This window comes from Castor canadensis, chromosome 13, assembly GCF_047511655.1.
Source record: "Castor canadensis chromosome 13, mCasCan1.hap1v2, whole genome shotgun sequence".
Taxonomy (NCBI): domain Eukaryota; kingdom Metazoa; phylum Chordata; class Mammalia; order Rodentia; family Castoridae; genus Castor; species Castor canadensis.
In genome coordinates, this window is record NC_133398.1 from 22,371,758 (window position 1) to 22,389,104 (window position 17,347).

The window sequence follows — 17,347 nt, forward strand, 5'->3', positions numbered from 1 at the left end:
TAGCTTTTAGAAGAAACAGAAATAACAGGAAAACCAAAACACAAGCACACAAAGAAAATCATTTAATCAAATAGCAATTGCCCAAGTATAAATCCTTTATTGAAACCAACTTTTCAGATATATTTCAAATTAGTGTTCATGATATACTTTGATGCAAAAGATTTTTTATTCTCTTGGGGACAGTATCATTTCTGTTGAGAATACATGAGTTTAGAGGAAACTCAAATGACAAAATAGTTAACTATCTTTTAAAAAAGATGATCTTTCACTTTACCTTCTTGTGTTTATTTCAGGCTTTCTTAGAAATGGCTTCTGAGGAAGCTGCTGTTACCATGGTGAATTATTACACTCCTGTTACTCCTCATCTTCGAAGTCAGCCTGTTTATATTCAGTATTCCAATCACAGAGAACTTAAGACTGACAATCTGCCTAATCAAGCTGTAAGTATTAAAAATAGGTATTAGAACACATGGTAACATAACTTAAAATTGATTTTCTATACTTTAGATAAGAATTATGTACTAATCTTCATTTTAGGACACTTTATTATATACCTCTTAAATTTTAGAGGAACTTTAGAAGTTGTTCCTTTCAGTCCCTCCTTTTTTAGACCTTATAAGATTTGAGAAGTAGAGTGATGATTGTATTGTGATGTTAACTAACCATTTGAAAATATTAGTCAAAATTTGTTTAGAATTGATCATTAAATGATTTTTGACTCCTCAACATAGAATGTAGCATATCAACATTTATTACCTCAATTTTCTATGTTTTATTATGATAATAGCTCCTGTTGTGTCTCTCTGTCCTTCCAGCTTCATTTTTAAGTGGTTAAGTAGTAATTTGAAGTTATTTACATAACATAGGAAAACTTTTGGCTACAAAGCAAGTACATTTTAAGAAAGTAGTTTTTGTATTTGGGAGCATGGTGCAAGTGGTAGAGCACTTGGTGAGCCAGTGAACAGGAGGCCCTGAGTTCAAACCCTAGCACCAAAAATAAGCATAAATAAAAGAAAAAACAAAGTGGGTTTTCTTATGCAAAAAGTATGTTTGGCTTGTATTCATGCTGTAGGCAAAGAACTACTGTTGCTCTTTTTTGTTTGCTTGTTTGTTTTTGAGACTGAGTCTCCCAGTGTAGCTCTTGCTGGCCTAGAATATGCTGTACAGCCCAGGATGGCCTTAATCTACTGATCCTGCCCCAGCTTTCCCAGTGCTGAGCTTGCAATTGCTTGCCACCACTCCCAGCCTCACTGTTTAATTCTGTATTGAAAAGCATTATGATGCATGCAGGCTGTGTATTTATTAAGTTAAAGAGACTTGTGCATAATTCTTATTTTAATAGACAACTAAATAATGCAGTATTTGATATTTTCAAGTAGTACAGACTTTTTAATTATCAGTCTCACTCTCTCCATCAGTATTGGGGAATGAGTACAGGGCCTTAGACATTGCTAAGCAAGCAGTCTGCCATTGAGCCATCCCAAGCTCCTAGAATAGAGTTTTTTAAGAGGAAAATTAATTTATAAATTGTAAATAATATATACACTCATGGTAGTGCATTCAAACCATCTAGAGAAGTAAAAGACAACAACAAAAACCCCAATAATCTAGTTGCTCATAGATAACTGATGACTAGTGCTAACATGTTCATTTGTACCCTTTTCTAGCTAATTTTATGCAAATGGAATCCTGATAATTTGAAATCTTTTCTTTTTTCCCCTCTATAATATGTTATGAACATTATTTTATAATAGCAAATACAGAGTTACTTCATGGTTTTCATTTCTTTTGTTGGTGGTGCTGGGGTTTGAACTCAGGGCCTTGAACTCGTTCTTACCACTTGAACCACACCCCTAGACACCACCCCCCCCTTTTTTTTTAATCTTCAAAGTTTAATCAAAGTTATATATGAAGTCAAAGTTAAATGTACAGCAACAGAAATCATTGAAAAGAAAGAAAAAGACCTACAAATTTAACCTTGTGTCTCATTACTATAACATACCTCTGTAGCATTACGAACTAATATTTTAAATAAAATATTAGCTATATGGTATTAGTTGAGAGCATGTTAAAAACATTAATCTTGTACATGTAAAACTCCCTTTTTTTTTTTTTTAACTTTAGATTTTTCTCAGATGGTCTCTCAGGGCTGTCCTCTACAGCCTACCCTTGCCTTCAGGGTATAGCTAGAATTACAGGTGTACCCAGATTATTCTTTGAGATAGAGTCTTATTTTGCCTTGTATGGCCTGGAACATCTTGTTCTCCCCATCTGGGATTACAAGTATTTGCCAGTGGTCCTGGCCTTCATTATTTTTTAATGATTGCATATTGTTTTAGTATTTGAGAAAGCCATAATTTATCCAGTTTTTTTATAGATACTGAAATTTTTCCATATTTTGTGTTTTTACAAATAGCACTCATGCTAAAATATATGTTGTGTGGTGCTTGGCAACCAAAGTCATCCTCATGATCTAGATTATTCTTAGATAGCGTTTTTTGTTTTTATTTTGTTACTTTTGTGAAATTTTTATACATTGGTGTTTCATATCAGTTTTGTTATGTTCAAAGCTCTATGCCAAACAAATTGAAGTCAAATTGAAAGTACCCATTTACACATATTAAAAGTAACTGGCGTGTTTTTTTTATTCTGACAGTCCCAAGAAGTTAATAGATTAATGTTTGTTTTGTTCTCTGAACAGCAAGTTATCCTGAAACATGCATATAACTTCTTTTCTAGATCATGGACATAATTGTTAGAGGGTCAAGTGAATACCAAGTATTTTTGTCTCTTTGATTTAAATAAAATTATTATTACAAAATTTAGATCATATTCTGAGGCACAACACTTGAGAAGTGATTATGTTATTATTGTGGCATAATTTTTCTTGACCTTGTGAGTATAAATTCACAGATCTACACAGATGATCTTAGGAGGGTTTTTCCTTAGAAATGTTCCTTAAATAATTATTAAACTGAACACTAGGATCTGTACTTTTATAAAATGTTAGTTTCCATCTTTTTCACTGTAAGAATGTTGTCTTCACATTATAGAGGCATTTTTCGTTGTTGTTTTGTTTTTTCCTTTTAAGATAGTGTCTCACTATGTATCCAAGGCTGGCCTCAAATTCATGATCCTCCATCCTCTGTCTCCCAAGTTCTGGGATTGTAGGCATATGCTACAACATCAGCAGGCATGTGTAAACTTCACAAGAAGTGTATCTCTCTGTCCTGGCTTAATAGAATCTTTGTTGCTTTTCTGATTATACTACTGTTTCCTTTATTAATAACTAGCGTAGTCATTCCAGAGAGTTTGTTCTTCAAATGTTTAAACCTCATCTCCCATAACAGAAACTTTACTGTCTCATAATTTTTAGTATTAAATGGGTTTTCATATTCAGAATCTCTCTTGGTTTTTACTTAAATGTTTTTGTCTAATTAAAACTTGTCACTAAATGCTATGTGTGTGGTGCATGCCCATAATTCCAGCATTGGGGAGGCTGAGGCTAAAGGAGGAGGATCATCTAGTGTTTAATTTACCCTAGGCTACATGATGAGACCTTGTCTCAACAAAACAAAACAAAATTGAAACTTTTGGTACTTTTAGAATAAATCTACCTTTTTATTAGGTGTCATTTTCTTGGATTTTAATTGTCAAAAGTATTTCTTGCATGTTTGTTACATAGAAAGCTTTCACTTAATGTTCTGCGGCTTCCCTTGCAGAATATATTGAAAACTCTAGGATGACACCACGACTTCTTAAATGTTTCAGCTTATGCCAAAGAGGTAGGAGTGAAGGAGGAACAACAGGAACAGTATTAGCAATACCAAACACTTACACAGAATTATTTAGCAAAGTTTGGTAGGATGATTGATGGCATAATGAAGTAAAGAGGTCAGTGAGTTAGCTTTATGTTTGCACATGCCTAATTTTGATATTTAAACATTTAATCTTAGAGGAATAGGAGCAGTTAACTGTATTTAAAACCTTACTATAATGATGTCTTTTCCTAGGTGTCTAGAGCTGAAATGTCTAATACTGGTATCCACTAGCTACATTTTAAAAATTCAGCTCCTTGGTTACAATAGCCAATTTTAAGTGCTCATTAGATACTTTTGGCTAATAGATATCATACTGGACAGTGTAGAAACCAGACATTTCCATCATCACAGGAATCTTTTGGATAGTCTTTTTTACTATCTTTCATGTTTCTACTTAGCTTTTGGAGTGTGTGGAGTACAGTTCCAATAACATCTTTGTCGGCTTATTTGAACCCCAGTGTCAGTTCTGTGTGGTCTTTTATTTATTCCCTCCTCCTGCACACCAATTATGACCTCAAAATGGAAATCTGAAGCAGTTTTCAAACTCATAAAAGCAGTACCACCCTTGTTTTCTAGTAAAATCTTACTGGGATGTCCAGTGTAAAATAAGTGCCAGAAGCTGCCATGTTTAAGGCAAAATTGGGGTATCCAGTATCCTGCATGCTTGACTGTATAAGAGCATAGTTTTGAGAAATAGTGATACAAAATAATTAAAAGAATATTCATGTTCTTGAAGATGGTTCTGCTTTGGAAACAACATTTGTCAGTGTGTGTATTATTTCATTCTCAAAAATCTGTATGTGGCATAAAAACAGTTAAAATGCTTCTATACAAGTATTTTTTAAAAAGGATGATGCTTTTTAAAGGGAGCGGGAGGGGGTGGAGTGGGTGGTAAGGGAGGGGGTGGGGGCAGGGGGGAGAAATAAACCAAGCCTTGTATGCACATATGAATAATAAAAGAAAAATGGAAAAAAAAAAAAAAAAGGATGATGCTCAGCTGGGACGCTGGTGATTCATGCCTGTAATCTTAGTTGCTCAGGAGGCAGAGAGCAAGAGGATCTTGGTTCAAAGCCAGCCCCAGGCAAATAGTTCTCGAGACCCTATCTGAAAAAAATTCATCACAAAACAGGGCTGGTGGAGTGGCTTAAGTGGTAGAGAGAGCACTTGTCTAGCATGTGTAAGGCCCTGAGTTCAAACCCCAGTACTGCCACAAAAAACAAAAAAGGATGATGCTCACCTTAGCAGCACATACACTGAAATTAGAACGATAACAAGATTAGCATGGCTCTTGTGCGAGGATGACACAAATTTGCACAGCATTCTGTATCGTTTTGGTGGGGTTAAAACCCAAGGCCTTGCACTTGCTTTCCCACTTGAGTTGTGCCCCAAATTATTTCGTTTTTATTTTGGTTTTTATTTGGTTTTGAGATTGGCTAGGCTGGCCTCAATCTCTCGATTCTCCTGCCACCATGCCCAGCTGCATTTTGTATTTTTAAGTAAAATTTCTTCTAATTTGTGAGAAACATCCTAATGAAGTGCTATAAAATGGGGGGAGAGGGGGAGTATGTATACAGTGGAATGTTTCAAATATTAAATCATGCAGAAAGTAACAGGCTTCCAGTTTTTCAGAAAGGCACTTATTTTAGTATTTACTGTGACAAAATATGAAAACTTAGATATCTCACATAAGAAGCATAGCTTAATAATTGTAATTAAAATTTACAGCCATGAAAACAAAACAAGAAATATGAGTAATCTAAAAACAACAAATTAATGTTTAAAATTCCAAATGAATACAGTATGTGAAAATGAAAGTAGCTACATTAAAGTTGTAGAATTTTTCATTTTATTGCTCAAATATTTTGTATAACATCACCTTAAGAAATGTGACCCACCTTGCCTGAGTCAAACCTGTAATCCTAGCTATTTGGGAGGCAGAGATTGGGAGGATCACAGATCCCAGCACCTGTCATCCCAGCTACATAGGGAAGCACAGATACGAGGATGGTGGTCCAGGCTGACCTGGGCATAAAGCAAGACCCTATATCAGAAATAGGCATCACAGAAATGGCAGAGCAGTACTGCCAAAAAAAGAAGAAAAAAAGTGTGGAATAAAAGATACATTAAAAACATTAATTTAATTTCAATAATCATTAACTATGCTTCCTCCTCATTCAGTTTTCCTTTTCACCTACTTCGTTTTTTAAATAATTGTTTTAAATTTTGAGGTTGAAAAACATTGCAGGTGCAATATAAAAAAGTTTCAATTTCTCATGCCTTTGGAGAATATGCAGCCAACCTGGCCCTGCATCCTTGTCCAGTGCTTTTAGTGTGCATTTCTTACAAATAAGGACTTTATTCAACCAGAATAAAACTGCCAACATTGAGCTGGGACATGGCTCAAGTGATATAGCTCTACCTAGCAAGCAGGGGTTCCTAAATTCAAACCCAGTCCCCCACCGCCAAAAAAAAAAAAAAGTTAACATTGATACATTACTTCTGTGCAATTCTTAGACCTCATTCATGTTTTGTCAGTTGTACTGATGTTTCGTTATAGCAATAGGGTCCAGTCCAGATTCACATATTGCATTTAGTTATTATGTCTTTTCAGTCTCCTTTAGTCTGAAACAGTTCTTCAGTTTTTGACTTTTATCTCCTTGACATTGCTGAAAAACATTGCAACTTGTTTTCTAGAGTGTTCCTCAATTTGAGTTTGCTTTATATTTCCTTATGATTCAGTTCAGGGTATATACCTTTGACAGATGACAAAAGTAAACTCTCTTCTCACTGTGTAATGATTTCAGTTTGTTCCATTTCCAGTGATGTACTCTTTGATCACTTGATTATGCTGTGTTTGCCAGGCTTGTCTACTGTAGAATTATTACAGTTGTCCTTCAATATCCATAGGGGGGAGGTGCTGGTTGATTCCAGGACCCCCAGCCTCCATACCCAAATCTAAGGATGCTTAAGTCACTCATATAAAATAGTATAGTATTTGCATAACACCTATACACATCCTCCTGTATGCTTTAAATTACCTCTAGATTACTTGTAATATCTAATACAATGTAAATGCTATGTAGTGGCTTATACTGTATTCAGGGAATAATGACAAGAGAAGCAAGTCTGTATTTTCAGCACAGATGCAATTTTCCTGAATATTTTTGGTTCATAGTTGAGTTTAGTACCAACAGATACAGAGAGCTCAATTTTAATTAAAAGGGGAGAGGAATAATATTTTGTAGACACATGTATTGAGACATTATAAATATAACATTCCTTACCAGTTGTCATTTTTTATCAGTATGGACTTAGGGTTTCCTATTTTGTGTTATAAATAGTTATATATTTATTTTTGTTATAATCATTACATTTCAATTCTCAGATTGGCCAGTGGAACCCCTTCAAGATGGCTTTTGACATATTTCTATCATTCTTTCAATACTTCTTTGCATTCTGGAAAAAGTAAGAAAAACAGCACAAGAATATTTCACACTCATCTTGTGCTTTTCATGACCCAGCTCTGGAACCAGGTCCCCCGCCCCCCCCTTTTTTTAAAGTGCCCTGGTTCCTTTTAGTGGAGAATGCCACTTTGAAGCTTGTCTACCTACTCTTGCCAGACTGTTCCTCTACTTAATGATGTTAGCTTGTTCAGACTTTGTGTATGTGTGTATGAGGGGGTGTTGAACTAAGGACCTGTTCAGACTCTTGATTATTTATATCCACTCCCCTTCGTCCCCATGGACCGACTCTTTACCCTGCTCAGGCTGCCTTCATCATATTAGCTACCTATGCCATGTGGATCCCCTTCTAACTTCCTTGTCAGGTCCCCCTTTCCTCTGGATGCCCTTCGGTTCTGATATCTACCACCACCCCCCACACGTAAATGCCTTCCTTACTTTGTTTGAGCTCATATTCCCTTTTCCAGGCAGCCCTGCCATGAGAATGCTCTCCTCACCTTACTTAGCCTCTTAGGCTCCATGCTAGGATGACTATACAGATGGTCTGCTTTTCCTACTCAATCAGCACAGCTCCTCTCCTCATTTATGCCACCAAAGGCTTTAGAACTGAATTGTTAAGAAGGAAAAGGAAGAGAAAAGAGTGAAAAAGGAGGGAGTTGTGATTTTTTTTTTTAATATGGTCTTTAATATTTTTTTTCTTGTATTTTTTTCCTCCTCCTTTTTTTTTTTTTTTTGAGATAGTCTTCTTGTCTCAAGGCCAGGGGCCTTACTTGTGATGCTTCTGCCAAAATTTCTCAAGTCCTGGGATTACAGGCAAGTGCCACCAAATACCCAAATTTTTCTTTTCTAGTTCTTTTTTTCTCATATTTTCGCATAACCTTTTTTATTAGCATACATTATTAGCATAAGGGGTTTTGCTATGATAATTTCACACATGCATACAGTGTACTTAAAACAAGTTGACCACCTCTCTTGTATTCACTTAACAGCGCCCCCTTCCACATAACTTTTGAGACAGGGTCTTGCTGTGTAACTCAGGCTGGCCCAGAACTTGATGTGTGGTTCTGGCTGGTCTGGAACTTGGAATTTTTCTGCCTCAGCCTCCATATTGCTGGGATTACAGGGTTGTACAACCACACACAGCAACTTTCTTAAATAGTGTATTGCTCTGATAAGAAGGTGGTATGTCTTTGACTCTTGACTGATTACAAACCTGAAGTATATGCATCCAGATAAAATGTGAGGAGATGTGTGTTATTTTTCACTTTAACTTTATTAGTTCGTATTATTTTATGTCAACTGTTAATGTATAATCAAAAGCTCTGATTTGGATTGTTTTCCAGAGAGCCCAAGCTGCACTACAGGCTGTCAGTGCTGTTCAGTCAGGAAACCTGGCCCTTCCTGGAGCACCTTCCAGTGAAGGCACAGTCCTACCTGGGCAGAGTCCTGTTCTCCGAATAATTATTGAAAACCTCTTCTATCCTGTTACTCTAGAAGTTCTTCATCAGGTGAGGAGGAATACTCTTAAGAAAATAGTCAGATGTACCCTCTGTAACTTTTGATATTTATTATCTATGTTCTTCAGGTTGATATATACTTAAATAAGTGAAAAAAATCTTTCTCACCAAAAATTGTATCAGTTAATTTTTGACAGACTCCTTCCTTTTTTTTTTAACTGTACTAGGGATCAAACCTTGGGCCTCATGCATGCTAAACAAACACTCAACCACTGAACTACATCTCCAGCCCAACAGATTCATGCATGTAGTCTTAGCTACTCAGGAGGCAGAGATCAGGAGGATTACTATTCAAAGCCAGCAAATAGTTCTTGAGACCCTATTTCAAAAATATCCAACACATAAAAGGGCTGGCAGAGTGATTCAAGTGGTAGAGTGCCTGTCTAGCAAGCATGAGGTCCTTAGTTTAAATCCCAGTACCAACCAAAAATACGGCATTTAAGGGGACCCAGGGATCTGGCTCAGTAATAGAGCTTGTGCTTAGCATACGTGAAGGCTTAGGTTCAATCCTGAAACCAAAAATAAAAATAATAAAACCCAACATGGGGGGAAGTGGGTAAGAAATTAAAATTTTTTTATAGTTAAGCATGAAAATAAAATACAGTATCGTATACAAAGCCCAGGTAGTAGTTGTTCTTTAAAAAGTAGTATCACTGTAGTGTTCAACTAATTTATTTCTATTGATCCCATCTTACATGTGAATATTTTCAGTTTAAAAACTCTGTGGGGCAAATACGTAGTAAGTCTTCATATGTAACATGGATATAAGCATCATATTAACTACTGACTAGTACCTGGCATAATCTTCATAAGTTTATCTATTAATGTGCCTAAACTGTCTTGATTAAAGGCATTCATTCCACCAAATCATGGCTACTGATATTTAGAATTTAAGAACTGAAGATCACTTCCCTATATAATTTTGTAGGGATTACAGTTTAAACTCAGATAACTGATGAGTATTGGCTTTTACAGAATAAAGAGCTAATTGAAACTCAAGTGTCAAAAGTCTGGTTTGGTTGTAGACACCTATAATTCCAGCACTAGATAGGCTAAGGTAGGAGGATTTCAAGGCTAATTGAGACCCTGCCTCAAAAAACAAAGCAAACAAAAACCTTCAGTTCTCTTGATATATAAATCCAGTGTTTTGTTTTACACTTGTTGCACTTTTAAACTGATATTTCATGTATACTGTTCTATAATGAAATGTAATACAGAGTTGTTATATACTCTTCATTCATAAAGATTTGACATCTAGCTCCACAACTTTAGTTTTGTCCCCTTAAGGTACCTAGTGATTGCATTTCATTATACTTGCATCTCATATATTAAAATATTAAAAAACATTTTGTGCTTATTTTCATTTACCACAGTCATACCTTTGGATTTGTACTACTAAGTGAAGAGTTGTAGGGGGTGTGTGTGCGTATATGTTTAAGAATTGAAATGCACTGTATCTATTCTTACGTTTTACCAGTAAGGGAGCTGGAACCCTTAAGTTCCTCTACTTTCTCATAATTATTATTCCAGCTGATAAGAGTGCTCAGACACATTTCCCAATTTTTTCCTGTGCTGTGCAGGTAAATACTGAACATACCAGTTAGTAAGCCTACAAAGTTCCCATTTTCAAAATAAATTCATTTTTGAACAATGTCTTAGGGAGGACTTTAACAGTGATGTCCATAGCCACCCTTGCTTCCTAAAGGGTTTCAGCAGTTCTTAAGGATGGTTTTCATTGTTCTGGTGAGGTTTTTTTTTCCTGTTTATCCCACAAAGTAGCATTGAATAAGCATTCAAAAATAGAGCACTAGGCTTTATATCAGCTCTTTACTCTGCTTATCTCAGGAAGTGGAATTGAACACTTGTGATCCATCAGCAGTGCATGTTAAATTTGCAGCATTACAGCTCACTGGTTTACACCGTTTTATAAAAGATGTTCTTATACAAGTTCCTCAACGTTGCCACCACCCAGCAGTGATTTAGTGTCATGTGGTTATGTCCAGTCATTACATTTGTCCTTCCTCCTAAAGTAGCAAGAGACCTTATTTCTCCCAGGTTCTAAGAGTACTGAATAACAGCTCTTGGATTAGAACTCTCATATGTTTTAGATTCAGTACTCCCTTGTTTAATTCTCCTACTGGAATAAAACCAACTCATTTTCAAAGCTATTAGGGACCCACATGTAGATGTCTCCCTCATCTGTTTTTCCTCAGTACCTAATGCTCTTCTGCTTATTTAACACCCTGGTCTTTAAAATGTCCTGCTTTTTTTGGGGGAGGGGGGCACTGGAGTTTGAACTCAGGGCCTCAGGTGCTCTACCATTTGAGCCACTCCATCAGCCTGATACCCTACCTTTCTGGCTCTGTTCTCTATCCTGTCCTTAGTTCTTTTAGGCCTGGGATACTTTTTATCCAAGTAGTTACTTAAATGGGTCTACATCATTCAGTTCTCATCTCCTCAGAGAGTCTTTCTCTAATTCCATTAACTAAGCTGTCTCCCCCAGCACTCTATTCCATTAGTCATCCAAGAGTTGGTATGGTTAAGGACACAGGGTTCATTGCTGGTTTGAATCCTAGCTCTAGCACTAACCACCTGCATAACCTTGGACAAATAACTCACTCCTTCTATGTCTGTTTTCTTTTTTTTATAATGAAGATGAAAATAATTTCTATCTTATACCTTCATTTGAGGATTACATGAGTTAATGTGTTTGAAGCACTTAAAGCATATAGAACAGTGCCTGGTACATATTAAGTGTTCAAGAAACGTTAGCTCTAATTATCAGATCTTAGTAAATTGCAACAGAAGATACTATCCCTTGATTTTTGCAGTATTGTGAGTAAGATAGTAATTTTGTAAGTAATAGCATAATATGTGATGAGTATTTTGATAGGGGAATATATAAGTGTGGAGTTGGTTGTGCTTGTTAATTAAATAGCTGATTTTTAAAATATGTTTTAATATGTTAATTTGTTGAGAAGTTGGCTTTAGCTAAATGGCTGTCTAATAGCTGTAGAAACTATGCTTCTTCCTTTAGCTCATGGTAAGGGGATTGAGAGTGACTGAGATGGGAGGGCTGTTGTTTTAGATTAAGGAAATTAGAGAAAGTTTTTCCAAGTATGACATTTGAGCAGAACCTTGAGGATGTGAGGATTTAAGTTATCTATGTGTAGAAGAATAGTGAGCCAGTTAATAAGAAGAGCCAAGTGCAAAGTCCCTCAGAGACTAATTTTTTGAAGAGAGTAAATGTTCACTAGTATTCTCTTATAATAAAAAGAATATTCAGGCTCATGCTTGTAATCCTAGCTACTGGTGAAGCAGAGAGAAGGAGGATTGCAATTTGAGGCCAGGCTGGGCAAACAGTTGGAGAGACCCTTTCTTGAAAATATCTAACAAAAAAATAAGGACTGGCAGAGTGGCTCAAGTGAAAGAATACCTGCCTAGCAAGCGTGAGGTCCTGAGTTCAATCCCCAATCCCACCAAAAAAAGAATATTCATATTAGAACTTTTTATAGTAATCAAGCACATTGGTTCTTGTTGATAATAGTGTTTGTAGCTAACAAAATAGGAAAAGGGAAGAACTAGAATTTCATATTAATAGTATTTTTTCTTCTATTTATCCCTTAATAGCTGGTTCTTGTAAGCTATTTATTTCAATTCAGGAATTTATATGTGGTATAAAATAGTTTTAAGTGTTTGAGTATATGGAATAACACATGCATGGCATTGGAACATTAAAATTTTAGTCTTGAAAAAATTATTTTCATTTAACAATGGAGTTCACAGCTAGGCATAGTGGCATACATGTCTTAATTCCAGGGAGGCTGAGGCAGAAGGATTACAAGTTCAGGGCCATTCTGGGCTATATACATAGCAAGACACTATCTCAAAAACAAAACAACAACAAAAAAAAGGGGAAATAAACCCAAGTTGTATTTATAAAGGTACATTAGTTTAATTTTTTTCCTAGATTTAATCTAATGTGAACTTTTTTCAGATATTTTCTAAATTTGGCACGGTCTTGAAGATTATCACCTTTACAAAGAATAATCAGTTTCAGGCCTTGCTCCAGTTTGCGGACCCAGTGAATGCACACTACGCCAAGGTGGTAAGTATGTTTCCATTCCCACAACCGGTTGCTGAATGTGGTGACACCTGAGGGAGACCACCAGGTGTCCTCTCTAACCGATGAAATAAACGTAACGTAATGCTTCACATTTTAACCATTTTTACCTATATAGTTTCATTTGTTCTTCCCTCTGAGATAAAAATTATCATCCTCTTCGTAGGAAATGTCTTCAAATCTTCTTTCACCTCTCAGATCTCTGAGACTCATTCCTGTTTGTCATGTGTCAAAGCTAGAGTTAAGCATAGACTCCTGAAATAATCTGACTGATAAAGTAGGTTTTGCCCTGTGCCTTCATTTACTTCTATCCAATCAGTCAAAGATTGACTTTACTACTTTTGTAACCACATTCAACCTACGTCCTGTTGTGCTCTAAATTGGTGAAGACATTAAATCTTAATAAATATGCTGCTCTCAATTCCTATTGACTTTTTTAGTACATGAATACTTGACTTTTTGATAAATGTAACATAAAACTTTTATGTTCTACAACATAAACTTCATGTAATTAACATTAGACATGTCTCCTATTGAGATCTATCACTAATTCTAATTCAATCTTAACTGTTTTCTGAACCAGTTCTAATTTCTGCTTGAAGATGGATTCAAGTGCTTTAATACTTTCCTGTACTATGCATTTTCTGGCACGTAGAATATAGCTTTTCTATTTACTATACCTTCTACCTGCCTTTATTATGTATTGTTATGATGGCATGTTTGTTAATGGCTATTCTCATAAATTAGACATTTTCATATGTTTATTTGTATGTGCTTTGATTTCTGCTATTATAAATTTGAGTATTTGTGGAAGCTGTAAGCAGCTACATACATCCCATTGGTAAATTTTTATTCTTAAGTCATTTTTATTACTGACCTTTAGTAACAGCTGAGTCCAAATTTCCCTCAGCTCATTATTTAGAGGATTACAAAGATAAATTTGCAAAAGAAAAAAAGTGGTAGATAATACATATTGTGACTAATGAGTACCATTTGCAGAGGCTTTGTTTCATCTTAATATATAAACTATACTAAAATGAAAATGAAATGTGAAATTAACATCATTGCTTACACAAAATAATAACTAGTATTTCTATGATACCATACAGTATTCTTCAAGCCTGTTCCTGTCTCATTTGATCCTAGCACTGATAGAATAAATGTTCTTAAGTTATTTGACAGATACAAACTGAGACTTAAGACCTTTTCTTTTTCTCCTGTAGCGTCATAGTCAGTGACAGAGTTTAAAGAAAACCTACATCTTTGACTTTTAGTCCAGCGCTCTCTGCTTTATACTGGTTGCTGCTCTGTTTCAGAGTAGAGGCTACTTGATTTATCAGTGTTGTTGTCTTGCCAAAACATCAGTGCCTTTCTCACATGCTTTAGGCTCTGGATGGCCAGAATATCTATAATGCATGCTGCACTCTGCGTATTGACTTCTCCAAGCTCACCAGCCTTAATGTGAAATATAATAATGACAAAAGCAGAGACTTCACTCGCTTAGACCTTCCTACTGGTGATGGCCAGCCATCTCTTGAACCCCCTATGGCTGCTGCTTTTGGTGAGTAGTTCCTTTTTCAGTCACAAAGCAAGTTTTCTGAAGTTGTAAATTTAACTTATTAATCTTATGTCAGTTAGCCTTTTTCTTCTTGAATTGTCCCAGAACTTCTAAAGGAAAGCAAGAATCATGGAACAAAATGTACCCATTAATTATATCTTAATATTAGGAAGTTCTGTTAGCTAACAAAATATGTAGATACCTGAAATTGAGCTCCAAATTTATTTTGTAACAATAATACATTAATATTACTCATAAGCTACATCACTGTTAGCTTTGACTGAACCATCTTAAATATTAACATTGATTTAAATATATTGTTTTGTAGTTAACAGAATTTTGCAATAAGTGCTCTTAAGAATTTTCTTTTTAAATAGTGATAATTTTTAGTCAGGCACCTGTGACTCAAATCTGTAATCCTAGTGAGTTGGCGGCTAAGATCAGGAGGATCCCAGTTCGAGGCTAGCCCAGGCAAATACTTTGTGAGACCCCCACCCCCCATCTCCAAAATAACCAGGGCAAATGGACTGGAGGTGTGGCTCAAGCAGTGAACCTCAAGTTAAAACTCCAGTTCACAAAAAAAAAAAAAAAAAAGATAAATAGTGATAATTTTAAATCAGTGACCTAAATTAGCAGTATATTCTTTATCCAAAGAGGAGGATTTAACCGAGCACCAGTGGCTCATGCCTATAATCCTAGCTACTCAGGAGGCAAAGATCAGTAGGATCACAGTTTGAAGTGAGCCCTGGACAAATAATTCTAGAGACCCTATCTCAAATACCCAACAGAAAACAGGGCTGGCAGAGTAGCTCAAGTGGTAGAACACCTGCCTAGCAAGCATGAAGACATGAGTTCAAACTCCAGTACAACACACAAACAAAAAAATTGAACCTTCTAAATTGTCTCTGTAAGTGTAGATTTGAATAGCTTCTCTCTTTTATGTAAACTAAACTTTATGGTTTGGGTGTGGTGATGTTCTTCTATAATCCAAACTACTTAATAGGCAGAGATAGAAGGATCAAAGTTCAAGGCCAGCCCAAGAAAAAGTTAGGGGAGGCCCTATTTCAAAAACAAGCTGGGGGCACTAGAGGTGTGGCTCAAGTGGTAGAGCACCTGCTTTGGAGCTTGAAGAGCTGAGTTCAAATCCCTGTCTTCCACCCCCCCCCCAAAAAAAAAAAAGCTGGAGTCAGATGTTCATGGTTCATATTTTTAATCCTAGCTACTTGAGAGGCTGAGATTGGGAGAATCGAAGTTCAAGACTAGCCAGGCAAAAAACTTCATGAGACCCCCATCTCAACCAATAACTATGCATGATGGCATGTGCTTGTCAGCCCAGCAATATTGGGAAGCTTAAGATAGGACGATCTTGATTGAGGCAGGCCTGAGCAAAAAGTGAGACCCTGTCTCACTTATAACCACAACAAAAAGAGCTGGAGGCGAGGCTAAGTGGTAGAGTAGCAAGTGTGAATCACTGAGTTTCAAACCCCAGTACCACCAAAAAAGAAAAACAAGCTGGTTGTAGTGGTGGTGCAATTCTATAATCTCAGCTACTCAGGCGGCATAGGTAGAAAGGTCATGGTCTAAGGCCACCTGATGAGAGAGAGAATGAATGAATGAATGAGTGAATATCTTCATATAGAGACAAAAGCAGTGGGTCCCCAGTTTAGATACATCATTAGGTTAACATGTGCTGCTTTCTTACCTCACAGCTCTCAAAAGTATGGTTTATTATTTCAGTAACGTATTATATTTTAACCCCTTTGTGATTTATTTTCCTTTCCCAAATAACACCATAAAATATTGCAATTAAGGGCTGGGGATATAGCTCAGTGGCTTAGTGTTTGCCTCGCATTCATGAGACCCTGAGTTCAATCCCCAGTACCACAGAAAAAAAAAATTGCGATTAATACTTTTAGTTGCGTTTAATCTTTTATAGGTGAGAAAAATGAAGAATTTTACATCCAACTGGTTGTTCAAATATTTCTGGAAAGTATTTTGAAACTTTTAAAGTAAAAGCTTTTTTGATGCTTTATAAGCCTGATTTGGCCGAGCTAGAGATCCTTGTCATTACCATTTCTATAACAAATAATAGAAATTGGGGCAAATTCAAGTTTACCAAAACTTGGCTATCAAATGCAGAACTGCATTTATTCCAATAATTCAATATGTACTCTTGATGTGATTAATGTTCTACATTGTAGGAAGAGGACATTTGAAAAATATGGTTAGGAATTCTGGTTTCTGATTATATCAGAATATTCACATCCTTTTTTCATTGTGTTATTAAAAAATCCTTAGTCATTGCAAAATGTCTACATCCTAAGATTAGTGATTCATCAGAGAAAAGTATGTTTTATGTATTGTGTGAAATTTTCTTCTGTTCTGCCTCTCAATGATGTTTGACACAGTTCACTAATCCCTGCTTATTTCTCTTAGCTTCTGAAATACTGCACTCTCCCTACTCTGTGTCACTGGCTATTACTTCTCCTTTAACGTTTGTCCTAAAGTTTCTAGGGCTGAGCCATAAATACTCTGTCTCTGTTTTGAGTGATAAATATGCATATATAAAGCTTATAAAACAGATAAATGTATTTTATACACCCATGTTGTTACTACCCAGGTTAAGAAATAAATTACTTCTGCATACTGGAGAAGCACCTCCTGTACTCCCTTTGTGAAATATTTTCTTGTTCTCCCTATCCCAAGATAACCATAGCCCCAAATTTGATAATTTTCTCTTTATTTTTCTGGGTTCTTTAATGTTTTTCTTTTCTTGTTAACCACTTATTATGTAGTCTTAAACACTATTTTAATTTTTTTTTTTTTACTTGGTTGGGCGTGGGTGGCTCACACCTGTAATCCTAGCT

General features: G+C 35.9%; 1 protein-coding gene and 1 non-coding gene across 7 annotated transcripts in view; both read left to right on the forward strand.

Annotated features, from left to right (window-relative positions):
* The window catches only part of Ptbp3 (polypyrimidine tract binding protein 3), a 93,126-nt gene that overhangs the window by 51,692 nt on the left and 24,087 nt on the right, over nucleotides 1–17,347 (forward strand). For all 6 annotated transcript variants that reach the window (XM_020158771.2, XM_020158770.2, XM_074051251.1 and 3 more), the window contains 4 exons: nucleotides 294–440; nucleotides 8,626–8,790; nucleotides 12,797–12,907; nucleotides 14,309–14,483. In XM_020158771.2, the coding sequence (XP_020014360.1) occupies nucleotides 294–440; nucleotides 8,626–8,790; nucleotides 12,797–12,907; nucleotides 14,309–14,483 (598 nt within the window). The remainder of the gene's footprint in view (nucleotides 1–293; nucleotides 441–8,625; nucleotides 8,791–12,796; nucleotides 12,908–14,308; nucleotides 14,484–17,347) is intronic.
* Nucleotides 5,051–5,154, forward strand: LOC141415943 (U6 spliceosomal RNA). Its single transcript, XR_012440889.1, has one exon. It is a non-coding gene; the product is annotated as a U6 spliceosomal RNA (small nuclear RNA).